General features: G+C 43.6%; 1 protein-coding gene across 1 annotated transcript in view; it reads left to right on the top strand.

Moving 5' to 3' along the window:
- Positions 1-11,928: 11,928 nt before the first annotated feature.
- The window catches only part of pdia4 (protein disulfide isomerase family A, member 4), a 41,855-nt gene continuing 30,016 nt past the window's right edge, over positions 11,929-23,767 (top strand). Inside the window, exon 1 of the mRNA XM_068011362.1 lies at positions 11,929-12,211. Coding sequence (XP_067867463.1) covers positions 12,136-12,211 — 76 coding nt within the window. The 5' untranslated portion in view covers positions 11,929-12,135. The remainder of the gene's footprint in view (positions 12,212-23,767) is intronic.

A 23,767-nucleotide genomic window follows, 5' to 3' on the forward strand; every position in this document is an offset into this window, starting at 1 on the left:
GATCTAGGTGTTCCAATGCATGAGTCACAAAAAATTAGTATGCAGGTACAGCAAGTAATAAAGAAGGCTAATGGAATGCTATCCTTTATTACGCGAGGAATTCAAAATAAAATTAAGGATGTTATGCTTCAGTTATACAGGGCATTGGTGAGACCACATCTCAAATACTGTGTGCAGTTTTAGTCCGCTTATTTAAGGAAGGATATAAATGCGTTGGAGGCAGTTCAAAGGAGGTTTACTAGATTGACACCCGGAATGAGCAGGTTGTCTTATGAAGAAAGGTTGGACAGACTGGGCTTGTTTTCACTGGAGTTTAGAAGAGTGAGGGGAGACTTGATTGAAGTTTATAAGACCCTCAACAGTCTTGACAAGGTGGATGTGGAGAGGATGTTTCTTCTCGTGGTTGAGTTCAGAACTAGGGGGCACTGTTTTAAAATTAGGGGTCGCCCTTTTAGGACAGAGACGAGGAGAAATTCGAGACACTACCAGATCAGTCATGATATTATTGAATGGCGGAGCAGGCTGGAGGGGTCAAATGGCCGCCTTCTCTTCCTAATTTGTATGTTCATATGAAACCTATTTGCATTTAAACACCCATTCTGCAAGTTTATTAACGTTGTTTTGTACATTCAGATTTGCTCAGTATTAACTATACCCCTAATTTGATGTCACCACAAATTTTGAAATTGTACTTCCAATTCCAGAGTCCAGATTGTTCATGTAAATGGTGGTCCAAGCAGCAATCCCTGTGAAACACCACTTCCTACCTTTTGCCAGTCTGTGTGAATAACTTTAATCCCTGTTATCTTTGAGCCACTAATGATTCAGTTGTCAGTTAATAATATTTGTTAAAATATTTAATGTATTCTTACTGGTTAATCTTATGGTGTTAACAGTTTTCTCATAGATGTGTTAAAAGTGGTCCCACAAATAGAATTCCAGGAGTGGAGAAACAGAGATTAAGAATCAGAATCTCAATATTATCAATTCCATACATTAGCTAGTATAGGATTGGGAACATATGTGCATGGCTAGACACATGGTTCAGGCCAGATCTGGAGCAGGAATGAGCTGTACTGATGAGATAGGTTATATCTAAACCAAAGTCTTGTGGCGAGATTAATTAGAACAGTGGAGAAGGGATTAAACTAATATGGCAAGCAAAGGATGAAATCCAAAGCAAATGTATGTATTTCAATATACATAAGGTATAATCTTGATACCATAACCAACACCATGGAGACAGGTGCAAGTACCATATTAGAAAAAGAGATGGCACTAGCTGTTCAATTAATCTCTGGATTACTCCTGGTGCCACGTGCTAGTGAGTTTAGGAACAGGAGGATAGAGCAGATGAATGCGTGGGCTGAAGAGATGGTGCAGGAGGGAGGGCTTTAGTTTCCTGGATCACTGGGTCTGTTTCTGTCGAAGGTAGGACTTGTACAAATCGGACGGGTTGCATCTGAACTGGAACGGAACCAACATCCTTGCTAGTGCTGTTGGGGGGGGGGGTTAAACTAATTTGGCAGGGGGATGGGATGCAGAGTGGAGGTACAGTAAGGGGTGATGCACAGCCAAATATGGAAGAGAAACTGAGTCAGTCTGGAAGGCAGAGCAAATATAGACCTGTTAAGGCACAAGCGAATAATGCAAGGCTGGATTGCATCTATTTTAACGCAAGGAGTCTTACAAGTAAGGCAGATCAATTGAGGGTGTTGATTAACACATGGGAATATGATATTATTGCTATTAGAGACATGGTTGAGGGAAGGGCAGGACTGGCAGCTCAATATTCCAGGATCTAGAATCTTCAGGTGTGATGTGGAGGGGGGGGCGGGCGGGGGTGTAAAAGAGGTGGCATTGCACTATTGATCAAGGAGTCAATTACTGCAGTCAGGAGTGATGATATCTTAGAAGGTTCCTCAAATGAGGCCATATGGGTAGAACTTGAAAACAAAAAGGGGGCAATCTCTTTGCTGGGAGTGTACTACAGGCCTCTAAACAGTCAGGGAGAGAGAGTGGAGCAGATATACAGGCAAATCCCAGAGAGGTGTAAAAACAATAGAGTAATAATAGTAGGGGATTTTAACTTCCCCAATATTAACTAGGATAGCCTTAGTGCAAAAGGCTTAAAGGGGCGGAATTCTTAAAGTGCATCCAGGAGAGCTTTTTGAGCCAGCACGTAGAAAGTCCGACAAGAGAAGGGGCAGTACCGAACCTAATCCTAAGGAATGAAGCTGGAAAAGTTGTGGAAGTGTCAATGGGGAAGCATTTCGGGGATAGTGACCATAACTCTGTAAGATTGAAGGTAGTTATTGAAAAGAACAAAGATGGACCAGAAATAAAGGTACTGAATTGAGGGAAAAGATCAGGCCAAAGGTGGTACTGGACCTTATCCTAGGGAATGAAGCCAGAAAAGTGGTATAAGTGTCAGTGGGGGAACATTTCAGGGATAGTGATCATAACTCTGTAAGATTTAAGGTAGTTATGGAATAGGACAAAGATGGACCAGAAATAAAGGTACTGAATTGAGGGAAAAGATCAGGCCAAAGTGGACGGGGAGCAACTACTTGTAGGAAAGTCTACATCAGACCAGTGGGAGTCATTCAAAAAGGAAATAGTGAGAGTTCAGGGCCAACATGTTCCCGTAAAGGTGAAGGGTAGGACCAACAAGTCCAGGAAACCCTGGATGTCAAAGGATATGGAGGATTGGATAAGGGAAAAAAAGGAGGCTTATGGCAGATTCAGAGCGCTGAAAACAGCGGAAGCCCTAGAGGAAAGTGTAGGGGGGTACTTAAAAAGTAATTAGGAGAGCGAAGAGGGGGCATGAAAAAACACTGGCGGGCAAGATAAAGGAAAATCCCAAGGCATTTTATAAGTATATTAAGGGCAAGAGGATAACCAGGGAAAGAATAGGGCCCATTCGGGACCAAAGTGGCAATCTGTGTCTGGAGCCGGAGGACGTAGGTGAGGTTTTAAATGATTACTTTTCATCTATGTTCACTATGGAGAAGGACGATGTAGGTGTAGAGATTAGGGAGGGGGATTGTGATATGATTGAACAAATTAGCATTGAAAGGGAGGAGGTATTAGCTGTTTTAGCAGGCTTCAAAGTGGATAAATCCTGAGGCCCAAATGAGATGTATCCCAGGCTGCTATGTGAGGGATGGGAGGAGATAGCAGGGGCTCGGACACAAAAAATTTCAAAGCCTCTCTGGCCACAGGACTGGAGGACAGCCAATGTGGTACAATTATTCAAGAAGGGTAGTAGGGATAAACCAGGTAATTACAGGCCAGTGAGTCTAACATCAGTGGTAGGGAAACTATTGGAAAAAATTCTGAGGGACAGGATTAATCTCCACTTGGAAGATACTCAACGACCGAGCATCTGCAGTCCTCTACGGAAGAGAGTTCTAAAGGTTCACAATCCTTTGAATGAAGAAATTTCTCATCTCAGTCTTAATTGGCTGATCCCTTATTCTGAGACAACACCGCACCCCCCCCCCCCCCCAGTTCTAGACTCTCCAACCAGGGGAAAACAGCTTCTCAGCATCTTTCCTATCAAGCCTTCTCAGAATCTTGTGTTACAATGAGATCATCTCTCATTCCTCTAAATTTAAGAGCATAGGCCCATTCTACTTAATCTCTCCTCATTGAACAATTCTCTCATCTCAGGAATCAATCTAGTGAACTTTCATTGCACCCCCTTCTAAGGCAACTAGATCCTTAGCTTGGTAAGGAGACCAAAAGTGGACACAGTACTCCAGGTGTGATCTCACCAAGTGCTGTAAAATTGCAGCAAGACTTCCTTACTCTTCTACTCCGACCCCCTTGCTATAAAAGCCAACATAACCATTTGACTTCCTTGCTGTACCTGCATGTTAACTTTTTCTTGTATAAGATCACCCAAATCCCTCTGAACATCTGGTGAATATCATCTTGAAGTAGATGAGAGTGTGAGGCCAACTCAACATCTTCGGAGGAGAGTTCCAGCTGTCCTCAAGTCCAGCCTCAAAGACAAGATAGAGGAGCTTGAAAAGATAGGAGTAATCAAGAAGTGACAACTCCTACAGACTGGATTAGCAGCATGGTAGCAGTGAAAAAACCTGGAAAGTTGAGTCTGTTTAGATCTAAAGGGCCTCAATAAAGCTTTGAAGAGATCTCACTACCCCATAACAACCATTGAAGAGATTCTGCCTCAACTAGCCAAGGCAAAGGTCTTTATTACCCTAGATGTTAAGGATGAAGTTCCGAAGAAGGGTCACTGACCCGAAACGTTAACTCTGCTTCTCTTTCCACAGATGCTGCCAGACCTGCTGAGTGAATCCAGCATTTCTTGTTTTTGTTAAGGATGAATACTGGCAAGTGAAGTTAGATGAAAGCAGCAGCTTTCTGACAGCAGTTTGGACACTATTTGGGAGGTACTGTCATGGTCCTGTAGTTTTTTTTCGGAATATGCGGTTTGCCTTTAAGGCTTGCAAGGGATCAGTATTGCTTTAAAAGCTGGCAAGCCTTAGAAGGTGCATTTTTGTTACCTTAGAAACAGCCATTTGGAGACTGCGATTCAAAGGGTGCATTCCAGATACCATGGAAACAGCGCCTGGGAGTGAGCCTGATGCGATACATTTGTTACAATTCAGTTTGAACTGGCTGTTAGTAAAACAGTTAGAACACACTGGCAGAAGACACAAACAGCTGTGGTGTCAGCACTGAAAAAGAGCTCTCAACCATTTAAACTGCAAACAGGATTAAGGATAATCCCAAGGCTTTTTATACGTATATAAAGAGCAGGAGGGTAACTAGGGAAAGGGTTGACCCGCTCAAGGACAGAGAAGGGAATCTACGTGTGGAGCCAGAGGAAATGGGCGAGGTACTAAATGAGTACTTTGCATCAGTGTTCACCAAAGAGAAGGACTTGGTGGATGATGAGCCTAGGGAAGGGAGTGCAGATAGTCTCAGTCATCTCATTATCAAAAAGGAGGAGGTGTTGGGTGTCTTGCAAAGCATTAAGGTAGATAAGTCCCCAGGGCCTGATGGGATCTACCCCAGAATACTGAGGGAGGCAAGGGAAGAAATTGCTGGGGCCTTGACAGAAATCTTTGCATCCTCATTGGCTACAGGTGAGGTCCCAGAGGACTGGAGAATAGCCAATGTCGTTCCTTTGTTTAAGAAGGGTGGCAAGGATAATCCAGGAAATTATAGGTCGGTGAGCCTTACGTCAGTGGTAGGGAAATTATTAGAGGTTTCTTCGGGACAGGATTTACTCCCATTTGGAAACAAACGAACTTATTAGCGAGAGGCAGCATGGTTTTGTGAAGGGGAGGTCGTGTCTCACTAATTTGATTGAGTTTTTTGAGGAAGTGACAAAGATGATTGAAGGAAGGGCAGTGGATGTTATCTATATGGACTTCAGTAAAGCCTTTGACAAGGTCCCTCATGGCAGACTGGTACAAAAGGTAAAGTCACATGGGATCAGAGGTGAGCTGGCAAGATGGATACAGAACTGGCTCAGTCTTAGAAGACAGAGGGTTGCAGTGGAAGGGTGCTTTTCTGAATGGAGGGCTGTGACTAGTGGTGTTCCACAGGGATCAGTGCTGGGACCTTTGCTGTTTGTAGTATATATAAATGATTTGGAGGAAAACGTAGCTGGTCTGATTAGTAAGTTTGCGGACGACACAAAGGTTGGTGGAGTTGCGGATAATGATGAAGATTGTCAAAGGATACAGCAGGATATAGATCGGTTGGAGACTTGGGCGGAGAAATGGCAGATGGAGTTTCAATTCGGACAAATGTGAGGTAATGCATTTTGGAAGGTCTAATGCAGGTGGGAAGTATACAGTAAATGGCAGAACCCTTAGGAGTATTGACAGGCAGAGAGATCTGGGCTAATTGTTGAAATTCGCTGGACTTCGAAAAACATTCTGCGAGGACTTCGAACAACATTCTGCAAGGACTTCGAACAACATTCCGGGAGGGACTTCGAACAACATTGGATTGTAAATTTGCAAGGACTCAAATTTTTCTATTTTTAAATGTTCATAGTGTTTAAGAATTTAGTTCTTTTAATTAAAGAGTTAATTTGTTGATTTAAAGACACCTGGTTTGGTTAGCCTCATTCGGGGGGTATTAATAGTACAATTTGGTGGATCTTTCTTTAATTTGGAAAGTTTTTAAATGATATGTTAGCCGATCTGTGGAATGACGGGATTGAATTAACAGTGTGTTGGTCCCACCACAATCAAAATCGTATATTTTGATTGGGGGCTTTGACAGGAGCAGTTGGTCGTAATAATGAATGCTGGCAAGTGAAGTTAGATGAAAGCAACATTTTGGACGCTATTTGGGAGGTACAGATGGTTGCCATTTGGCATTTCTACTGCTCTGGTAGTGTACCAATGCAGACAGAATGAGATTGTCAATGGTCTACCAGGAGTGGAAGTAATTGTGGATGATCTTCTAGTTTATGGATGTGGAGACACAATGAAAGTTGCATCGCAGATCATGATTGGAATCTAGTGAGATTGCTACAAAGAGCTCGCCAGATGAACAACCTGAAGCTGCAGTCAGGTAGATAGGGCATATCCTGACAACTGAAGGACTTGCCCTGATCCTGATAAGGTCGAAGCTGTAGCAGAGATGCAGCAACCAACAAATGTGAAGGCAGTTCAATGATTTGTTGGATTTATGAATTACCTATCCAAGTTCTTGCCCAATCTATCGTCAGATGTGAACCTCTATGCAAGCTCACTGGATACTGCAGCACAGAACAAGAAACAGTTTTCACTCGCATCAAACAACTAGTGACAACAACACCAATGCTGAGGTATAATAATGTTAACGAGGAAGTCACCCTGCAGTGTGATGCCACAACAGGACTTGGAGCCACCCTCATGCAGCAAGGACAACCAGTTGCGTTTGCATCTAGAGTGTGAACGAAACTGAACAACGCAGCACAGATCAAGGGTGCCTGGCTATTATCTTTGTTTGTATTTCAACTAGTATCTGTTTGGGAGAGAGAAAGTGATGGTACATTCTGACCACAAGCCACTTCAAAGCATCTTTCTCAAACCACTTCTATCTGCTCCAAACCGTTTGCGAAGGATGTTACTTCGTTTGCTGAGATATCATTTGGAAATTAAGTACAAGCAAGGGAAGCAGATGTATATTTCCAACACGCTGTCAAGAGCTGCGCTCCCTTTGAAGGAAGTTGATGATGCTAGTACAGACTCATTCAGCAAGAAGCAATAGCACAATATGTTCTGGAAGTCATCAACCCAGCAAAGACATTGAATCTGACAGACAAGCGTCTTACTCAGATCAAGCAAACTACACGACAAGATTCAACTCTTCAAGGGCCATAGGAAGTTGTGATGAAAGGATGGCCTGCAACCATTAAGGGCACACCTGTTGATGTAAGAGAGTATTGGGCATACAGAGATGAAGTGACCACCCAAGATAACACGTTGCACAAAAGGACTAGTGTCATTATCCCTAAAGAGATGAGAAAAGAAATGCAGAAGTGCTTCCACGCAAGCCATCAAGGAATTGAGCCCAGTCTGAGGAAGGCAACAGCAGTGCTCTATTGGCCGAACATGAGTAATGAGATTAAGGACCACATCAGCCAATGCAGTGTTTGCAATGAACATCAAGCTGAGCAAGCTAAAAGCCCCTCAGGAGTCATGATATCCCAGACAGACCATTGATGAACCTTGGTGTAGACCTCTTCACGCTCACTGGAACTTATTATCTTGTCACAGTCAACTACTATTCAGACTACTGGGAGTTAGACTAGCTGACATCAATGACTACGAGTGAGGTCGTAGAACGTCTAAAAGCACACTTCAGTCATCATGGCATTCCTGACATTGTGATGAATAACAATGGCCTTCAGTTCATGAGTGAAGAATTCAGACGCTTCACGAACAATTGAAAAATCCAGCACTACACATCATCTTCACACAATCCCCAGTCAAATGGAAAGACTCAGGCAGTACTGATAATTGCCAAAAACATCATAAAGAAATCTACTAGAGGCGGCACAACTATGTACAAGGCATTCTTATAGAATGGAGAAACACAACTACGGAACATATGGGAAATAGTCCAGTCCAGTCAGTAATGTCACATTGCACCCAGACAACTCTTCCAACAGCTAAGAAATTACTGAAGACAGAAGTAGTAACAGGCGTGAGGGACCAGATCATAGTCAACCAACAGAAAGTCAAATGTCACTTTGATAAAACTGCCAGATCGTTGCCACAGCTGAGAGTTGGAGAGCTGCTCATAGTGAAAACATTTATTGCACTCAAGAAAAATGAGCCCACTTGGCAACTTGAGACTTGCATGAAGAAGTTATCCCTTCGATCATACCAGGCGAAGGTGAACGACCAGATGTATGGCCGCAAACGCAGACATCTATGCTCAACCGGAAAAGTTGCTCTTCCAAAGCAAACAGCTGATGATACAGATAGAACATGGCTACCCAACCCGAACCCGATGGGACTTGGCGACGTGTCGGGTTTGGGTTCCATCGGGTCGCAATTCCAGGTCCGGCATTCGGGCTCGGGTCGGGTCGGGTCGGGCAGGGGCGAACACGCTCTATCATCACCACCGGTAAGTGACTCCAATTTTAATGTACTTTTTGGACTTGAAAGGTGGTTTTGTTACAGCTTTTTAAGCTTGTGCAGATAAGCAACAAAGTGAAAAATGGAAGGTAGGTTAACTGATGGTCGGGTGTGGGAAAAAAATGAAAGGACTCAGGACGGGTTGGGCTCAGGGTAAGATGTGGTTCTGTCGGGCACGGGTCTGGTTGGGTTTCATTTGCAGACCCGAGCCGGCCTTCAGAGACAAATCTGAGTTCACCCACTGAACAAGGAACTGAACGACCATCAGTCCCAGAGGTTAACTATACTCCAACTAGCACAACATATTAGCAGCAACACTCACAACAACATTTCCCAGAGAAGGAATACCAGCAACATCACCCAAGGAACCAGCAGACACCAGATGAACAATCAACAACTCGCACACATACAATAAAACGACCTACAATATAACAATATTAGGCAGGAACTGAAGAATTTAGATTGGGGGTGGCTGTTTGAGGGTAAATCAACATCTGACATGTGGGAGTCCTTCAAACGTCAGTTGATTAGAATCCAGGACCGGCATGTTCCTGTGAGGAAGAAGGACAAGTTTGACAAGTTTCGGAAACCTTGGATAACGAGGGATATTGTGAGCCTAGTCAAAAAGAAAAAGGAAGCATTCTTAAGGGCTAGAAGGCTGGGAACAGACGAAGCCCTTGAGGAATATAAAGACAGTAGGAAGGAACTTAAATAAGGAGTCAGGAGGGCTAAAAGGGGTCATGAAAAGTCATTGGCAAACAGGATTAAGGAAAATCCCAAGGCTTTTGATATGTATATAAAGAGCAAGAGGGTAGCCAGGGAAAGTGTTGGCCCACTCAAGGACAGAGGAGGGAATCTATGCGTGGAGCCAGAGGAAATGGGCGAGGTACTAAATGAGTACTTTGCATCAGTATTCACCAAAGAGAAGGACTTGGTGGATGATGAGTCGAGGGAGTGTAGATAGTCTGGGTCATGTCGTTATCAAAAAGGAGGAGCTGTTGGGCGTCTTGCAAAGCATTTAAGGTAGATAGGTCCCCAGGGCCTGATGGGATCTACCCCAGAATACTGAGGGAGGCAAGATAGGAAATTGCTGGGGCCTTGGCAGAAATCTTTGTATTCTCATTGGCTACAGGTGAGGTCCCAGAGGACTGAAGAATAGCCAATGTTGTTCCTGTGTTTAAGAAGGGTAGCAAAGATAATCCAGGAAATTATAGGCCGGTGAGCCTTACGTCAGTGGTTGGGAAATTATTGGAGAGGATTCTTCAGGACAGGATTTACTCCCATTTGGAAACAAATGAACTTATTAGCGAGAGGCAGCATGGTTTTGTGAAGGGGAGGTCATGTCTCGCTAACTTGATCGAGTTTTTTGAGGAAGTGACGAAGATGATTGATGAAGGAAGGGCAGTGGATGTTGTCTATATGGACTTCAGTAAAGACTTTGACAAGGTCCCTCATGGCAGACTGGTACAAAAGGTGAAGTCACACGGGATCAGAGGTGAGCTGGCAAGATGGATACAGAACTGGCTCAGTCATAGAAGACAGAGGGTTGCAGTGTAAGGGTGCTTTTCTGAATGGAGGGCTGTGACTAGTGGTGTTCCGCAGGGATCAGTGCTGGGACCTTTGCTGTTTGTAGTATATAAAATGATTTGGAGGAAAACGTAGCTGGTCTGATTAGTAAGTTTGCAGATGACATAAAGGTTGGTGGAGTTGCAGATAGTGATGAGGATTGTCAGAGGATACAGCAGGATACAGATCGGTTGGAGACTTGGGCGAAGAAATGGCAGATGGAGTTTAATCCGGACAAATATAAGGTAATGCATTTTGGAAGATCTAATGCAGGTGGGAAGTATACAGTAAATGGCAGAACCCTTAGGAGTATTGACAGGCAGAGAGATCTGGGCGTACAGGTCCACAGGTCACTGAAAGTGGCAACGCAGGTGGATAAGGTAGTCAAGAAGGCATACAGCATGCTTGCCTTCATCGGTCGGGGCATAGAGTATAAAAATTGGCAAATCATGCTGCAGCTGTACAGTACCTTAGTTACCCACACTTAGAATATTGCGTGCAATTCTGGTCGCCACACTACCAGAAGGATGTGGAGGCTTTAGAGAGGGTACAGAAGAGGTTTACCAGCATGTTGCCTGGTCTGGAGGGCATAAGCTATGAGGAGAGGTTGTATAAAGTCCGATTGTTTTCACTGGAACGACGGAGGTGGAGGGGCGACATGATAGAGGTTTACAAAGTTATGAGTGGCATGGACAGAGTGGATAGTCAGAAGCTTTTTCCCAGGGTGGAAGAGTCAGTTATTAGGGGACATAGGTTTAAGGTGCGAGGGGCAAAGTTTAGAGGGGATGTGCGAGGCAAGTTCTTTACACAGAGGGTGGTGAGTGTCTGGAACTTGCTGCCGGGGGAGGTGATGGAAGCAGGTACAATAGCGACGTTTAAGAGGCATCTTGACAAATACATGAATAGGATGGGAATAGAGGGATACGGACCCCTGAAGTACAGAAGGTTTTACTTTAGACAGGCATCAAGATCGGCGCAGGCTTGGAGGGCCGAATGGCCTGTTCCTGTGCTGTACTGTTCTTTGTTCTTTGACCTGAACACCTTAAAGCACAAAGAAGATCAGACTTTTTTTTATGAAAAGGCGATGCTTGGATAAATACTTTTGTACACTGGCATGCCATACACGTGCACTCAGATGTCGTGATCTGTAAATAAAGGCTTTTGGCAGTAACTAGGTTATGTACCACGTGGAACTCAATCTGTCTATTCCCTTTGTAACCTCTGTCTCTGCACATTTTGCTTTTCCATGTAACGTTGTATCATCAGTAATACATTACATTCCCTCCCTTCATCTAAGCCATTAATATATACATGCTAAATTAAACTCACCTAAGTCTATTATTGCAATGCAGGAATTTGCAGTGTGACCTATCTACCAACATGTACTGAATAAATAATATTGGAAATCCGATTTTGCACCTGTACTTATTTCTTAATATATCAGACAAGTCAAGAATTAAATGTATCACTAGAACGTTACACTACCTAAGCTGTTGGCTGAAAAAATTTTAATAAATTCCTGCGACTCGGTAATTATTCATCCACACCCATAACCTGCAAGATTCACCCTTAAATTCAGTGCACCTCTGTCCCACCCAAGCCCCGATCCTCCGCCACTCACCGACACCCGCGTGGCGCTCTGCTCCGGCAGCACCGCCTCCCTGACGCACCGAGTGGCACCGTCCCATTGGACGGCGTGGCTGACCAATAGGAAACGGGCAACTCAGAGAAGCCTATCGAATGAAAGACAAGAAACGGGGAAAAAAATAAAGACGTCTATGGTTTTACCCGCGAGACAAAGAGTGGGGGATGGTTAGAGTGCGCGAGGCGCAGAGTTGAAAGGGAACCATTGGAGCGCGAGAAACGGAGCTTGAGGACGCGTGCACGCACGATTCGAGCTCCTCCTGGTCTGAACGCACGGGGTCTGGGACCGCACTGAGGTCGAATGGAGCTGAAGAAAGTGTCGCTGCTGCTCCTCCTGGCACAGCTCGTCCTGATCGCGCTGGCCCAGGAAAAAGCGGGTAAGCAGACCTCTGTGTTTACGGTTCCATCACCTCCCCAGGTAGCCGCTGCCCGGCCTGGCCTAATCCAGCCACTGACCATGCAAAGCTCAGGGGCATTTTGAGGTTTCATTTGGACTCTGTCCTGACATGGTTCCGGGTATTCAAACGGTGCGACACCTACAGGCACCGGGGGTTGGCTTTGAAGTCACCCCACAGACCCTCCGTCCAAGTAATAAAAGTGACCCTTTTCAGCTAATGCCGGCAGAAAACGAGAATTTCTTCTGCGTTGTATGAACAAAACTTCACGTTATAGGCACAGTGCAATATGTTGACATATTCCGAAAGGATTAGATGTGTGTGTGTGCGCTAAGAGAGCGCTTTCTGTTCAATTTAATTGCATGTCTACTAACTTTACCTACTAAAGCATAAAGTAACTTGTTCGAACTATACTACCAAGCATAGGGGTAGTGATCTGGTTACTCTGACTTGCAATTATTTGTGAAATTAGCACACGTGGAACATAGGGTGGCTCTGAAGTAACCATATGATTAAAGACCAGGAAGAGAATAAAGTTGTTTTATTATCTGATTAATGTTGAAGTACTTTTTGAACATCTGTCCAATGTTTTAAGTTTATTTGTCAATGTTTTAATTTGATTAAATAACCTTTCCAAATAAGTTAGATTCTCAAATTTGATAAGTAATGACAATTGAGATGCTTTAGAGGTAACTTGATGGCTGTAGTGGCTGACTAAGCATTTGGGACCTGGATTTGAATTTGGGCAAAGTTGACTGGGTGAAATTCATCCCTGCTGGATGTTTTTTTGAAATTAGCTTTGGGAGCATTGAAGTGGTCCTAAAGAATAGAAGGGCCTTTACTCTGTATTTGCATCAGTGACGGTGCTTGTTGCTTAATTACCTTACTTTGATCACCAATATCATTTAAACATGAGGGGTCTGGACAGAGCAGATCGAGAGAAACTGTTCCCACTCAGAACGAGAGGGTGCAAATTTAAAGTATTGGTAAGAGAAGCAAAAATGACATGAGGAAAAATGTTTTCACGCGGCGAGTGGTTACGGTCTGGAATGCTCTGCCTGAATGTGTGGTGGAGGCAGGTTCAGTTGAAGCATTCAAAAGAGAATTAGACTTGTATGAAAAAGAAGAATGTGCAGGGTTACGGGGAGAAGGCAGGGGAATGGAACTGAGGGAATGGCTTTCAGAGAGCCAGTGCGGACACGATTGGTCGAATGGCGGCTTCCTGCGCTGTAATAATTCTGTGATAAATATTCCTGATGTATGAAATAGGAACATAAATTTTATAAATTTGCTTTAAAGGTTTTTTGTGCTTTCAGCAAGCAAAATGTTCTCTGTTTACATGAGAGTACACAGCAAAAGATAATAGATTTATTTAAGGGGTAAAGAAATTTGTAACCTAAAAATTGGTTAAATGTCTTGAGTTGGATGACTGGCAACAAGCAAGGAGTAGGGTTGGTCATATAGCAAATGTGACATAATATAGTTTTATCTTGTGCTCAGTCCAACCTGCCTGCAAGGTTTCAATGTCTGAATTTGTCCCTGTGTTTGTTGCTGATTGTTATATGGTCAATGCAAAAAAGGGGGAAGAAAGAAGGCAGGGATGCCCATTCTGATTTCCTTTTGGAATGGGGTATGAATTAAAGACTTTTCTCTAATTGCTTAAGCCTTGCCAAATAGTCTGTCAAGCCCCAGTGCTTTAAATCACATCTGTCATCTGAGAAGTCCCAGGTCATGTAGCCTCTGCTCAGCTCATTCCTTGGTTCTGTAATCTAATTGTTTCCTTTGAACTATTTCCAATAACTTTAATATTTTTAAATTAAGAGAAACCAAAACTCTGTCTAGTATCACTTAAGATTGGACATAACTTCAGAATTATTCCTCTTAAGTTATACATGTGTCTGTACGTTACAAATCATTTTCTTCCCTAACTGCCTCCTTGAGCACTGCACAGCTGTATCCAGTGGCCTGTCGACCAAAGCTCCACATTTTTTCCTGTTGCAACACCATAAGCATATTTCCCTTTACATCCTCCACTAAAAACTTCTTGGCTGTAATTTAAAGAACGAGAAGATCCTTTTGCATTGATCATTTCTCACTGCTTCCAGTTTGATATTGCCTACCAATTGATGCACCATGGACACCGTTTCATAATCCATAGTGGGCCCAGCACCATTCCCAATCGCATAATTTAGACAACTGGCTGCTGCTCGGATTCTTCACCGTGCATTGCAGTTTCCTGTTTAGTGAGCGACCTATTTCTAATCTAGTCCATGCTGTAGTTAATCGTGGGACAATATCAAATGTGTTTGATATCCAGTTATAAAATATTCACTGTCTTGCCTGTATCTACTGGGGCCTTAACCACTTTCAAAGAAATCTAATGGTTTGGTTAAGCACAGCCTGCTACCCCTAAGCTAAGTTGACTATCGCTAATCCTTCCCCAGTTTCAAATAATTTGTCAAGTGAGAGCAGGCTTATAGGTTTAATTTGATCATTCGTCCTTACTGCCCTTTTTTATTTAAAATATTTTTGAATTCTTTCGGAACTCCAACATGAAAGTTGTCACAGGGTCTTATTTACGTTCATCTCTAAACATGTCCCCTCATAATTTTACAGGTTTCTAGTTGATGTTTGCTGTTGCAAGTTTGACATTTCTCCCCTTAGATCATTTGTAGACACTGTTGCAAAGTGGTGATTTATTATTTCAGCAACTTCACTGTTTTCACTTAACCACTTTTTTTTTTAAGAGGCCCAACAACATCTGTATGCATTGTTTGTGGCTTCGATCTGTTGTAACTGCATTTAGCTCATGTTCTTTAAGTATTTCATCATGTTCTCCACGCTTAGCTTGTCTTCACATCTTTTTCCTAAACGCTTTCCTTCCCAATGCTATCCAGTCTCCAGTCCATACAGGATTTATTCTTAATTCACCCATGATGTATTCCAAGAATAAACTGCTTTCACTATTTTATGTTTGAAATCCTCCTTGTGTGTTCCCAGTTCCTTTCATCGAATTATTTCTTCACATTTTAATGTTTGCATACCTTCTGCTTACTCTTTTACTTCATCTAAAACTAAGCTTCCTAATAGGCTTCTGTTTTGTTCTGTTGTCATCTCTACCCTGAAAATTACATTATGGTCACTAGTTCCCAGGCATTTCCTTTCTTAACGGTTATCGCCATAGGCATTATTGCATTCTTCCTTGTGTATATATCCTCGAAAGCCTTTTTAGAAATTAGTCCTTTCGTGATTTCAGTAGATTCCTGCTCAGACTGTCCTAGTTGAATGCCCGACTCAAATTTGGAAAGTTGATGACCTTCATTCATACATTTAATGGCACCTTATTCCTACAGTACAGTGCATTCCTAACAATCCACTCAGTAAGTTTCCCCTTTTTCTGACCTAAATTCACTGTTTCTGAGCATTATTTTGAACACCCTTTTTCTGTTAAATAAATTGCTGTGTCTTTTTTCCCCTAAAGTGCATACAGCACACATGACCTTGCAGTTTCATTCACCACTCTAATTTCAATGCTTATTACTCCTCTGACATACACTGTGTCAATCAAATGGACATTTGATACTCCATTAGAAGTTTCAAAAGAAACCAGTGTACCCAATTCTGTACAGCAAGAATAATCTGGTGAGTGAAGTGAATGATAGAAAGTTTACGGCACAGAAAGAGGCCACTTGGCCTATCATGTCTGTGCCAGCCGAAAAACACTCCACCCATTCTAATCCCACCTTCCAGCATTTGGTCCATAGCCCTGCAGATTATGGCACTTGAGGTGCATATCCAGACTCCTTTTGAATGAGTTGAGGGTTTCCCAAATTGTCCAAATTGTTAATCTGTACCACAAAAAGCAGGGGACCCAATACTGAACCCTGCGGAACACCACTGGAAACTGCCCTCCTGTCGCAAAAACACCCGTCAACAGTTACCCCTTTTTAATTTTTTTATTTAAAGATACAGCACTGAAACAGGCCCTTCGGCCCACTGTCTGTGCCGACCAACAACCACCCATTTATACTAATCCTACATTAATCCCATATTCCTTACCACGTCCCCACCATTCTCCTACCACCTACCTACAGTAGGGGCAATTTACAAAGGTGAATTTACCTATCAACCTGCAGGTCTTTGGCTGTGGGAGGAAACCGGAGCACCCAGTGGAAACCCACGCGGTCACAGAGAGAACTTGCAAACTCCGCACAGGCAGTACCCAGAACTGAACCCGGGTTGCTGGAGCTGTGAGGCTGCGGTGCTAACCACTGAGCCAATTTTGTATCCACCTTGCTGCAGTTCCCTGGATCCCGTGGGATTTTATTTTATGAACCAGTCTGCCATGTGGGACCATGACTGCCTAGGGTGTCTTTGAGACACTTAGCCCTGAGTTGGAATCTTTTTTCCAGGAAAGTCAGTCATTGGCTGGTCTATCCTGAACTCTTTCTTTCAGTGCTTTGATGAGTCATGCAAAGGCTTTTATTTCAGGGGATGGGTGGATCTCTCTTTTGGACTGTGGGGGAGGATTCTTTGCTCATCTCCCCCCCCCCCCCCCCCCCTTGTCCTAGAGGACACTCCTGCCTGCAGCTATTTGTGCAGACTCTATTGCACCCCCCTGTGGCACCGACTAGGTGAGACATCGCCCTCTGTTTCTCTGCCCCCTAGAGGTCTGTCTTTGTCTCTACAAGTTCCTGTAAATGCTGTTAGCAACTCTAGTGGGGTGCTTCTACTGTCTGCAATTTGATGAACTCTCATCTGGCACCAGGGAATAAACCTCATGGCCTTTTCCGGTTAGCTTGTTTTGTAATAAGAGGCCAAGTCTAAGCTGGCCATTTTAGCTGCCTTGCCAGTTTCTCAAAGGACACAAAAATTCTTCTACATCTTCCTCATTGAAGTTTGGGATTAGTTGAGCTAGTTTTAATACTTTTGTACCCAGCCCTGAATTACACTCCTCCATATTGGCCATGCTTTCACTGGGGTTACTCTGTCGCCCCCGAGTTAACTCGAGCCACTTCAACTCTTTTTTTTTTGGCATTCCTTCTGGAATATTCATTCTTTCCCTCTCCCTCTCTCGTCTTTTTCTTATTCTTTCTGGAAGGCTCTTTCTTTTCACTCTCCCTCTCACTCAAATACCCTGTCGGAGTCTACCTCTAACCCTGTTTCTGCTTCTTCAGCTTCCAGGGAAAAATGGTTGGCCACTAGCCTTAGGAGTTCAGACTTCCTCGCCTTGCCACGTACAGTGATCCCATGCTGCTCAGCCATTTTCCTCAGCTCCTCCATAGACAGTGCTTTTAACTTATCCCAAGTTACTTCGTCCTGACTTGGAGCTACTAGCTTCAGTCACAGACATGTTAGTATTCAAACACACACAACCACAAGAAAACATGTATTGAAATTGTGCTTTTTTTTTTGTTTGAGAACAATTTGGCTTCCCACTTCCAATTTCTCTCGTTTGTGGGTAAAATTCAGGACGGTAGCACCCAAATTTCTGTTACAACCAGGTGAGAAAGGGGTCTAGGGTTCCCTCTCAGCCTTCACGTGGTCTTACCGTAACAAGGTTTAATTTTTAACGCTCCTTTTAGTGAATCCTTGTTCACTAACTTCCAATTATAAGGCAAAGAAACTAGCCAAACAGGTTTTCTTAGGTTCAAAGAACTTTATTCAACCTAAACTCTAATTCGGTTAACGCCTACAGATACACGACACGCCCATGCATATGTGATAAACACACATGCAGATAGAGACAGAAAAGAGCAGAAGAAATAAAGTAGAAAAGTTTGAGGCAATATCTGAAGAGTTTTTGTTAAGGTTCTTCAAGTTCACTGTAGAGTCCTTGATTGTAGGTATATCTTGCTTTTCGTTGGTGCCCAGTGTTCTTCTTAAACCTTGTTTGCTGTAGGGGACATTTCTCTCTTGGGGTTCATGTCTTCAGTGGATTTAGAGTTCTGTGAGAAAGAGATGGGAGCAGACCGACAGGAGAGGTCTTCAGTCCAGGAGCATTCTGCAGTCTCTCAGTTCAAACTCTTTGTACAATTCAGAAAAACCCAGGTTGCCAAGCAGATTAGTCATGTGCCTAGCTGGTTTGACCACGTCTGTTTGTGGATTCTCTTGTCTTAGTCGACCCTGGAATGTCTCTTCTTACACACAATATCTGGTGCTCAAAATCCATTGTGGGTTAAATTGGAGCAGGGAATAACCCCTTTGTCCCTCCAAGCACTCTGTTAGTGTGCAAAAATGTTTTTCAAGCCAAGTGTCTGGTGGTTTTCCTTTAACAAGTCCTTTCTTCACTCCAGTAACAGTTTAAAATCAATATTCATATGACAAAATGAATATGCCTTATTCTTGGCAGGTGGGGGACTGCATGACGAGATTACTACTTTTGAGGCCCTGCTTGCTAATTTCTTACCTAGCTCACCTAACTTTCTGCAGGACCACATCCCTCTTTCTACCTATGTTGTTACTTCCGATGTGAACCACAACTGCTGGCTGTTCACCCTCTCTTTTCCCCCCCCCCCCCCCCCCCCCCCCCCAGGATGCTCTGCAGCCGCTCAGTGACATCCTTGACCCTTGCACCAGGGAGGCAACACACCATCCTGGATTCATGTCTGAGGCCACAGAAATGCTTGTCTGTTCCCCTGACTATTGAATCATCTATCACTATGGCTGTTCCAGTCTTCCCTGTACTCCCCTGTGCAGCTGAGCCACCCATGGCCTTGTCTCTGGCAGCATTCCCCAGATGAACCATCACTCTCGTCAGCATTCAGCACTGAATGTATCTTGCTCTCCAGCAGGTAATCTGGGGTCTCCTGCACAACCTGCATGTTTCTTTGACTGCCTGGCGGTCGCCCATTGCCCCTCTCCCTGCATAATCTTCAGCTGTGGGGTGACCACATCCTATCCACGTAGCTCTCATCTGTATGAATGCGCCACAGTGTCGCCAGCTGCTGCTCAAGTTCCAAAGCCTGGAGCTCGAGCTGCTTCAATTGACTACACTTCCTGCACAAATGGTTATCTAGGATACGGGAAGCATCCTGGAGCTCCCACATAGCACAGGAGGTGCACTCTTGAGGTTGAAGCAACCCTGCCATACCTTTATTTATTAGTTGACCCTTTGCTACTGTTTTTTTTTAAAGTTACCAATACTAAAACACCTTAGAACTATTAATAATACCTTAATAGTACTGATAAATCCTACTACTAATCAATACAATTCGCTAGTTTAAAATAAACCTTACTTTAAAAAATAAATGCTCACCAACTACTCGTTCCTTATTATTCATACTTTTTTTAAAATCTGCCAGTTGTTGACACTCCCTGACTGGCGAGTATTGCAGCTTAATCACCTACCTGCTTCCATGATGTCACACCTTTTTTTTTTTTCTCTCTCTTTCTGAATGCGGGCTCTGACTGGTTACCGGCAACAGCGAACCCCACTGGTCTCACTGATTCATGCTGTTTATAGCCCGGCTAATTTGCACTGTTCCGATTGAGTGCAGTCAAATTTACTTTTTCTTAATTTATAGTTCCCCTTCTTACCCAACTCCCTGACTTACTACACTCCCTTCTTCACACGCACTGCCCTCCAGCAGCACTCCGTGCAGACAAGCAGCACTGCAAGTCCTCTGAATTTATAATCTGAAAACAATGCTGTCAGCTCTGCTAGAGCTCAGAAACCAGTTTAAGCTAGCTACCTAATTAACTAGCTACAGCTTCAGAGCTTGTATACCCCTGTTTAAACTGTAAAAACCTAACTTAACTCTTAAAGAAGAATTTCAATTAATTGTTCAATGTAAACAAAACAAAAACTAGACTTTGAGAGATTAACCCTTAAAATCCACTCACTTACCAAACTCCCTTCATGCTCTGTACCCTCCAACAGCACTCAGTGCGGAGTGAGCTGATATTTCTGTGCTAGCCAGATTAGGACAATAGCAGCATGCATTGTCATACTAATTTTAGTAGATACTTGTTTTAAGAACTTGCATTTAGTTAGCACCCTACATTTCCTCCAGGAAACCCAAAGCACTTGACAATGATGGATCACTTGTGAAGTGTCAATAAATAAATGCAGCTGCCAATTGCCACAGCAAATGCCCACAAACAGAAAATTAGTGAATGTTGGCCAAGACACCAGGGGAGCTCCCTGTTCCTCTTTGAATAATGCCACCCAGTCCTTATGTCCGCCTGAGCAGGTGGATGAGACCTTGTTTTATCTCGCTCATGACAATATAGCATTCCTTCAGGGAGGCCTGGATTATTTGCACAAATGATAGTGCAGTTTAAGCCCATAATAACATTGATTCAAAAATAAGAGTGCTGCTAACAGAGCATAAAAAGTAGCTTAATTCGAGTTTCTGGCATTCCTATGCACGTTCTGTTTATGCCCTTCTAGATGACACAGGTTTGTGGGTTTGGAAGGAGGTGTGCATCTTGGAGCTGGTACAAACTGCAGCTGTGGAGGCAGTGAATATTCATAAGGTGGTGGATAGGGTGCCAATCAAGCTGGCTGCTTTGTCCTGAATGGTGTCAAACTTCTTGTGGTGTTGGAACTGCACTCATCCAGGCAAGTGGAGAGCATTTCATCACACTCCTGACTTGTGCCTTGTAGATGGGTAGACAGGCTTTGGGGAGTCAGGAGTTGACTTGCTGGCTGCAGAATTCCCAGCTGGCCCCCTTAAGTTCCTGATCAATGGTAACCCTCAGGATATTGATAGTGGGAAATTCAATATGGTAATGCTGTGAACACCAAGGGGAGATGGTCTTGGCCTGTGCCTTGTGTACTGCAAATGTGACTTGCCACTTATCAGCCCAAGCCTGAACGTTGTCCAGGTATTGTTGCATGCTGGCATGGACTGCTTCAGTATCTGAGGAATTATTTTCGTTCATGTGATGTGGGTATCACTAGTTAGGCTAGCATTTATTGCCCATCCCTAATTGCTCTTGAGAAGGTGGTGAGCTGCTGCAGTCCTTGGGGTGTAGGTGCACCAACAGTGCTGTTGGGGAGGGAGTTCCAAGATTTTGGCCAAGTGACAGTGAAGAAATGGCAATATATTTCCAAGTCAATACGAGAAGCAGAGCTGAGGTGGTTCTGGAGAAGTACACTGTTTTGGTTCAGTTTGTGGTCAGTGGTAACCCCCAGGATGTTAGTGGGGGATTCAGCGATGGTAATCCCATTGAATGTCAAAAAATAGTCATTGCCTGGCACTTATCAGCCCAAGCCTGGATGTTGTCCAGGTCTTGCTGCATCTGGACACGGGCTGCTTCAGTATCGAGTCACAAATAGTGCTGAACATTGTGCATTTATCAGCAAACATCCCCACTTCTGATCTTATGATGGAGGGAAGGTCATTGATGAAGCAAACTGAAGATGATTAGGCCTTGGACATTGCTGCAGGAGGTCCTTAGGGTAATGTTCTGGGGTTGAGATGATTGATCTCCAATTATTGCACCCATCCTCCTTTGTGCTAGGTATGATTTCCCAACCAGTGAGGTTTTCCCCCGATTCCCCTTTACTTCAAATTTATTTAGGCTGCTTGATGTCAAGGGCAGTCACTTTTACCTCGCCTCTGAAATTCAGCCGTTTTGTCCATGTTTGGACCAAAGGTGTTATGAGGTCTGGAGTTGTGACCCTGGTAGAACCCAAACTGAGTATCAGTGAGCAGGTTATTGCTGTGTAAGTCCAGCTTGATAGCCCTGTCAACAACCCCTTCCATCACTTTGCTGATCGAGAGTAGCCTGATGGGGCAGTAACTGACTGGATTGAATTTGTCCTGCTTTTTTGCGGACAGGATATACCTGGGCAATTTTCCACATTGTCAGGTAGGCTTTAGTATTGTAGATGAACTGGAACAGCTTGACTAGAGGTATGGCTAGTTCTGAAGTGCAAGTCTTCAGCACTACTGCTGGGTTGTTGTCAGGACCCATGGTTTTTCATAAGATCATAAGAACTAGGAGCAGGAGTAGGCCGTCCGGCCCCTCGAGCCTGCTCCGCCATTCAATAAGATCATGGCTGATATTTTCGTGGACTCAGATCCACTTACCCGTGCTCCCACCGTATCCCTTAATTCCTTTATTGTTCAAAAAGATATCTACCTTAGCTTTAAAGACGTTTACTGAAGAAGCATCAACTACTTCACTGGGCAAGGAATTCCATAGATTAACAACCCTCTGGGTGAAGAGGTTCCTTCTTAATTCAGTCCTAAATCTGCTCCCTCTAATCTTGAGGCTATGCCCTCTTGTCCTAGCTTCACCTGCCAGTGGAAACATCCTCTCTACTTGTATCTTATCTATTCCCTTCATGATTTTATATGTTTCTATAAGATCCCCCTGCATTCTTCTGAACTCCAATGAATATAATCCCAATCTACTCAGTCTCTCCTCATAAGCCAACCCCCTCAACTCTGGAATCAACCTAGTGAACCTCCTCTGAACCCTCTCCAGTGCCAGTATATCCTTTCTCCAGTAAGGAGACCAAAACTGCACACAGTACTCCAGGTGCGGCCTCACCAGTACCTTATACAGCTGCAACATAACCTCTCTGCTTTTAAACTCAATCCCTTTAGCAATGAAGGACAAAATTCCATTTGCCTTCCTAATTACTTGCTGTACCTGCAGACCAACCTTCTGCGATTTTTTTTTTTTTTTTTTTTTTTTTATTCAGCATACTGTCATGCAGACCCCACCTGCCAAGAATGAGGCACATTAATTTTGTCATAAGAACATTGATTTTAAACTGTTACAGAAGTGAAGAAAGGACTTGTTAAAAAGTCACCAGACACTTGGCTGGAAAAACATTTGCATACTAAAACAGTGCTTAGAGAGACAAAGGACTATTCCCTCGATCACTTAACCCAAAATGGACTGTGATCACCAGACATTGAAGGTGAAGAAGCTCACATTCCAGGATGACTGTTAAGATGACAGAATCCACACACAAGTGGTCAAACCAGTCCATATGATTGACCTGCTGAGCAGTCTGGGGTTTTTTGAATTGTGCCACAGAGAAAGGCACAAAGCAGTTGAAACTGAAGCTGGAGTGAGGAAGCCGCTCTCGCTCCGCTTTTTCCCAGGCCAATGGACCCACGGAAGACGTGAACCCCGAGAGAGAGAGAAGACTCCGACCTCGAAACAAGTTGAAGCATAAACTGGGCCCCAACGAACAGCAGGACTGACTGGCAACCAAAGACTCCACATTGAATTTTAAAGACTATAACTACCAGATATTGCCTCAATCTTTTCCCCTTTATTCCTTCTACTTTTTCTGTCTCTATCTGCGTGTGTTTATCGCGTTGCATATTAATAATCGTTAACCGGGTTAGAGTTTAAGATTAATAAATTTCCACCTTTCTTGTTTAAAAATCTAAGAAAAACTGTCCAAATTGATTTCTTTGCCTTACAATTAGAAAGTGATGAACAAGGAGTCACTAAGGAGGAGCTAAAACGTGGTGTTTTTCTTCAAATTAAACCAGGCAAAGGCTGAGAGGGAACCCCTAGACCCCTCTCACCTGGTCATAACAGTACTCGGACTTTTTTTTT

The sequence above is a fragment of the Heterodontus francisci genome, chromosome 2 (genome assembly GCF_036365525.1).
Source record: "Heterodontus francisci isolate sHetFra1 chromosome 2, sHetFra1.hap1, whole genome shotgun sequence".
Classification (NCBI taxonomy): domain Eukaryota; kingdom Metazoa; phylum Chordata; class Chondrichthyes; order Heterodontiformes; family Heterodontidae; genus Heterodontus; species Heterodontus francisci.